The sequence below is a fragment of the Oncorhynchus mykiss genome, chromosome 6 (assembly GCF_013265735.2).
Source record: "Oncorhynchus mykiss isolate Arlee chromosome 6, USDA_OmykA_1.1, whole genome shotgun sequence".
NCBI classification, from domain to species: domain Eukaryota; kingdom Metazoa; phylum Chordata; class Actinopteri; order Salmoniformes; family Salmonidae; genus Oncorhynchus; species Oncorhynchus mykiss.
This window is the reverse complement of record NC_048570.1, coordinates 14,621,332-14,627,331: the sequence shown is the minus strand read 5'-3', so window position 1 is coordinate 14,627,331 and position 6,000 is coordinate 14,621,332. Positions and strand designations below refer to the sequence as shown.

At 42.4% G+C, this 6,000-nt stretch overlaps 1 protein-coding gene across 2 annotated transcripts in view; it reads left to right on the top strand.

Annotated features, from left to right (window-relative positions):
• The first annotated feature begins 2,009 nt into the window (after positions 1-2,009).
• The window catches only part of LOC110525302 (multiple C2 and transmembrane domain-containing protein 1), a 248,137-nt gene continuing 244,146 nt past the window's right edge, over positions 2,010-6,000 (top strand). For both annotated transcript variants that reach the window (XM_036979436.1, XM_036979435.1), the window contains exon 1: positions 2,010-2,763. In XM_036979436.1, coding sequence (XP_036835331.1) covers positions 2,254-2,763 — 510 coding nt within the window. In that variant the 5' untranslated portion in view covers positions 2,010-2,253. The remainder of the gene's footprint in view (positions 2,764-6,000) is intronic.

Sequence of the window (6,000 nt, the reverse complement as noted above, 5' to 3'; positions counted from 1 at the left end):
AGTCTGAGAAACAACCTTTACATGTGAGTTGAAATTGTAGCAGTTTGGATGAAGTATTTAGGTTATTTCTAAAGTGTGTCAATTGTGATAGGGGTTGAAGGTGATGTGCTTCAGGTCCACTAAATGAACAAGCAGTTCATCAGATCATCAACCTGTGTCTCACCTCATATCCCAATGTCCTCAGGTGATTCTGAAATCCCTCACCAATTAATCTTGGCCTCCTTGGCCTGTCCGTCATTTATTGGCAATGAAACTGCACCAGATACAATATTCATCCTCACAATCCCCATTTTAATGCCATCATCTAGGTGTAAAAGCAATGTGTGTGTTAAAGAGTGTGTGTAAGAAAGATAAGAGGGAAAAAGAACAAGACAGACAGACAGACAGACAGACAGACAGACAGACAGACAGACAGACAGACAGACAGACAGACAGACAGACAGACAGAGTGAGAGAGCGACCCTGTCTGGCTTGGTTTGTGTACATAGGCAAGAAGAGTGATATCCAGGTCATACAGACACCAATGTTGAGACGAGGCCAAGGGACAAGTGTTAATGAGGAATCTCACAGGAATTCAAATCAAATCAAATTGTATTAGTCACATGCACCGAATACAACAGGTGTAGGTAGACCTTACCGCGAAATGCTTACTTACAAGCCGTTAACAAACAATGCAGTTCAAGAAATAGAGTTAAGAAAATATTTACTAAATAAACTAAAGTAAAAAATATAATAAAAAAATAACACAATAAAATAGCAATACTGAGGCTGTATACAGGGGGTACCGGTACCGGGTCAATGTGCGGGGGTACAGGTTAGTCAAGGTAATATGTACATGTATGTAGGGGTAAAGTGACTATGCATAGATAATAAACAGCGAGTAGCAGCAGTGTAAAAAAAAGGGGGGGTGGGGGGGGGGTCAATGCAAATAGTCTGGGTAGCCATTTGATTAGCTGTTCAGCAGTCTTATGTCTTGGGGGTAGAAGCTGTTAAGAAGCCTTTTGGACAAAGACTTTACGCTCCGGTACCGCTTGCCGTGCGGTAGCAGAGAGAACAGTCTATGACTGGAGGGGCTGGAGTCTTTAGCAATTTTTAGGGCTTTCAGAAGACAAAAAGCAGATGCACGTCAAACATCTGCTTGCATCAGCGGATGTTTATGGTAAACCTGAAGTAAGAAATGCTTAAATAACATTAACAAACCATTAGAAATGATGGAAACATAAAGAGATTCATAGTATATTTCCACTGGGTATGCCTATCGCACAACCAGCATTACTTACATGTTGTTAAACAAGTTGCAATATAACTTGTAATATAAGGTATAATATAAGTTGCTTAAAGCCTACTGACATATTGAATCACATTCCACACAATAATGAGGTTCACTATAAGGTGCCTGGCATGTGGTTGGAGTTTCAGCACAGCTAAAGTTACACAATGCAAGATTAGGGCAATCTTCCAATGGGAGCCAGCAGCTGTTCAACGTGATGATTCTGGAGCTCACCCAAAATGGTCATCTGAGTGCCTTTCTCTCAGACAGCAGAGAGGAAAGGATTAGGTAAGACATCAAAAGGCTTAATTTATTAGAATGATATTGATTACACAAACCTCTTGCAAAATGCTAAACATAATCTGTAGCATATCAGAAATCCCAGACCTAGGGCAACATCACTAATATGTTGCTAGGACATTGTTAATGTGGAAGGCAACCTGTCTGCCTAGGGAGACGAATCAATGGCATCAATTATGCAATGCAATCAGGACATGTAGATAATTTACACCCACTGACATGGGTTGACCAGGTGGAGGCGCTTCGCAGCTTTTAATATGTTCAGTCTTCATTACATGAAATTGATATTTAAAATACAAAAAAAACGTGTAAATAGTAACAACCAAAGCATAGCAAGTTATTAAAAGCCATAGTATGTTTATTTGTTGTCACTTGTCTCCAATGTGGTTGTTCTGTCCAAGCAGCCTGTGTGAACTTCACAATTATTGCACGCGCAACGGCTTCCGCTCCATCATTTTACTGTTTGACAGCTACACACCACGTTTGTCATGACATTCACACTTCAGCTGCACATATTCCGGGAAGACGCGCTCCCGAAGAACAAAACACACACACACCCTTTGTCAATGCGGCTCTTTGCCGCTGGAAATTGATCAGTAGAAGTACTGCTGTAGCCTATCATTAGCCAACGGTGACATTCACTAAGCTGCGCGCTCAGACTGGCAGGTTGCTGCACTAGCACTATGGAGGACAATCCCAAGGATGATAGCGCCACGAAGGGACAGGAATCGATTTCCTACCAACGTAGGATGTGGAAGAATTTCCAAGACAAAACCAAACCGTTTTTGAGCCCCAAATTGGGCTCTGGGCGTCGCAGTCCTGACAGTAAAAAGGAGACCGGGTTATGGATGTTTAAAAGGAAAAAGAAAGAGCTAGACCGTTTCTTTTCGTCCTCACAGCCCAATCTCTGCTGCTCTACCCCGGCGCCTTTCCTGGCTGACCAGTCCCTCGGCGGTACAGCGCCTGGGAGCAGCAGCACCGGGCAACCTCTGCATCAGCTACTGGGGGCCGATAGAGCGTCCACGAGCAAGCCAGAGCTAACGGGACATGACAGCCCGAAACTCATTGTCTCCCATTTAATCCTGTCCCATCAGAAGAGCTCCTCTCTCGGCTCTACATGCTTCGAGAAGCTGGTAGTAGAATCTTCAGTCGTTGGAGAGGAGGAACAGTTGCGCAAAAACGCCAGTGATTCCGTGAGTAGGCTAACATGACTATAAACACCGTGCCACACATCTCCAAAAGCGACCTTCAGGATATTTGTGAAAAAATATTAATTTACATTTTAATAAAATGGAAAAGGCAGTCAAAGTGTCAGTTTATGGATAATCACCATTGTTATTGTGCAATTTGAACTCAGCTTAAACCCAATATACATGCTCCAAACATAGGTGGTTATTGTAGGCTAACAGCAGTGGAGCCTCCTCAGAGGAGGAAGGGATCACATCCTACTCAGTGAATTTCATAACTTTTTTCATGTTTCATAATTTGTATAATTTGCAGATAAAACTATACAAAATATATTCACGTCACCAAATAACTGATTTAAAAACACTGTTTCGCAATGAAGGTCTACAGTAGACTCAACAGCACTCTCTGGGGTAGCACCACGGTGTAGCCGGAGCTGTCCCCCTTTGGGTACACTGACTTCAATTCAAAATCTAGAAGGTTCATGGTTCTCACCCCCTTCCATAGACTTGCACAGTAATATGATGACTTCCGGAGGACGTCCTCCAACCTATCAGAGCTTTTGCAGCATGAACTGACATGTTGTCGACCCAATCAAAGAATCTGAGAATGAATCTAGTACTCAAAGCATAAACTTAAGCTAACTAGTTAGCTAGCTAGTATTGCAGTGCATGAAATGTGGTGAGTAGTTGACTCAAAAAGAGAGACCACTGTACAAGAAAAATGTTTCTTAAACAGAAGCAAACAGAACAAAACTGGGATAAATCTACCCGAATTTGTCCAATAGAAACACTTGTTTGCAACTGTTGGACTAATAATTACACCCTAGATCAGCTAGATGCAGGCAAGAGTGTGCAAGATGGCATTGAATGTGCCACAGCCTTTCACCATGATCATTCCAATTTGTCTTTTGACCTGTGCCCTGTTATAAACTTTCATTCGTAGACTAGGTTGTAGCAACATCATGATGTGTATGTGAAATTTTTGAGTATCATGTGTATCATGCCTCAACCTATCGCAGTTACATTGTGCTGGGTGAATGGAATCTGAATGACAGTCATCCAATATGCTGTAACAGAATTAAGGCATAGCTTAAGGCTGACAGGAATGCCCACATGCAGGAATGCCCTGAATTGTGGGCCTCAATTTCACCCTTTTCAGAGTTGCGGATTGGGCAGGGGACCTTTGAGCAATGTTTTATTTGAACAGGGCTGGACTAAAGTTGGGGAAAGCTGAACGAGTGACCAATTAAAGCTCACCAAAGCTTCCAACCTCTTCTGGATTGTCTGACAATGGCTGTTGATACTTATCACTACCTAGCTTGCTTGTTAGCACCCACATCAGGGTGAGGCTAGCTGGCTAGGGGACTGCCGGTTGCATAGTGTGATGGCCGAGATCCTTTGAACACGTTAATTCGGATAGCCATGCTAGCGTCGCCCTCATGTCGGTGCTAGCAAGCAGGCTAGGTAGTGCTAGGTATCAACAGCCAATCCAGTAGGTGCAGAAAACTATAGTGAGCTTCGATTGGTCAATTGCAACGCGATATTGTGGAGTATGCGACAAAAGTTCAGCTTTCCCCAACTTAAGTTCTGGTCAAGCTCCCAATGGTCCCCGCCCTCTTCGCTTCCCTTCAATGAAAATTAATGGGGCTCCATTGTTTCATCGCCCCCAATTCGTTCAAAGGATCTCTACCGTAAACGGCCGGTAAGGACAGGTAGACTAAATGCAAGTTTCAGTGACGTGATGCACAACCAGTCAGGTAACTTGCTTTGATGTCAGCGCCATCATGGGAGGCCTATTGTCCACTCTCAATTTTGTGGCTGTGAATGTTAGGCTACTTGTGGCAAAACATGAATTGCCTTTAATTCCCATCTCATTACTACACTTCCACAAAATCTAATGGGGAAACAAAGCTCATCTTGGGAGGGTCCTATGCCTACATTTTATAGGAACTTTTTGAACCCTGCTGTAGACGAGGTCCATTCAGCCAAGAGTAGACTCCCACCTCTCCGCAGTGTTTCTGGCTTTAGCCTCTACAGAGCAGTAGACTTGTTGTATACAACTCAGTCTGACATCCAGGTGCTTGTGTAAGCGATTTGGCACACATACTAACTGAAGTGCACTTTTCCCCTGTGCCAAGGACCTCTTATCCATTTAATCCTTGAGACAGACTGCATTCAGGTGACAGGGTGAAGGGTACTTCAAGAAAAAGGATCTGAATTTACATTTTAGTAATTTAGTAGACACTCTTATCCATAGCGACTTATAGCCATTCTACATCAGCCATTGAGGAAATGCTTCCTTTGGAGCTTCAAAGTTGCAAAGGAATGGAGGGGGTTTTGCCTGGGCACTGTGCCCAGGCCAATTATTTTTGAAATTTCTTTTATTTAAAATGTATTTAAATAGGCAGGTCAGTTAAGAACTAATTATTATTTACAATGAGAGCTTACCCCGGCCAAACCCAGACGATGCTGGGCCAATTGTGCAACGCCCTATGGGACTCCCAATCACAGCCGGAAGTGATGCAGCCTGGATTCGAACCAGGGACTACAGTGACACCTCTTGTACTGAGATGCAGTGCCTTAATGAGGACACATTGGTGACAAAAAAATGGCCTCCAAGAAAATAAACGATACCATACAGCTGAAAAAATGGATTGATAATTGCTTTCCATAAATGTACATATATTTCATATTCTTATAATCGTAGTGTGGTACTGTCATTAATCACCCATGGACTATTTCATAATAAGACTGTTCCACCCTGACAGAGTTGCATTGAAATGCTTCATGCGATATGATTGTAAACATGACTTTCATTGAAATTAAGCTGCTACAATGAGGCGCTTTCAGAGCAGGGGCAGAGAAAAGAAAATTAAAGAAAGATTTAATTTAAACAGAAAAATGACATAAATTAACACATTTCTTTCGTAGAAATACAGGTGCTGCTGATAATACTGCCATCGTCGTCGAGGCAGAGGACATACAGTGCCTTGCGAAAGTATTCGGCCCCCTTGAACTTTGCGACCTTTTGCCACATTTCAGGCTTCAAACATAAAGATATAAAACTGTATATTTTTGTGAAGAATCAACAACAAGTGGGACACAATCATGAAGTGGAATGACATTTATTGGATATTTCAAACTTTTTTAACAAATCAAAAACTGAAAAATTGGGCGTACAAAATTATTCAGCCCCTTTAAGTTAATACTTTGTAGCGCCACCTTTTGCTGCGATTACAGCTG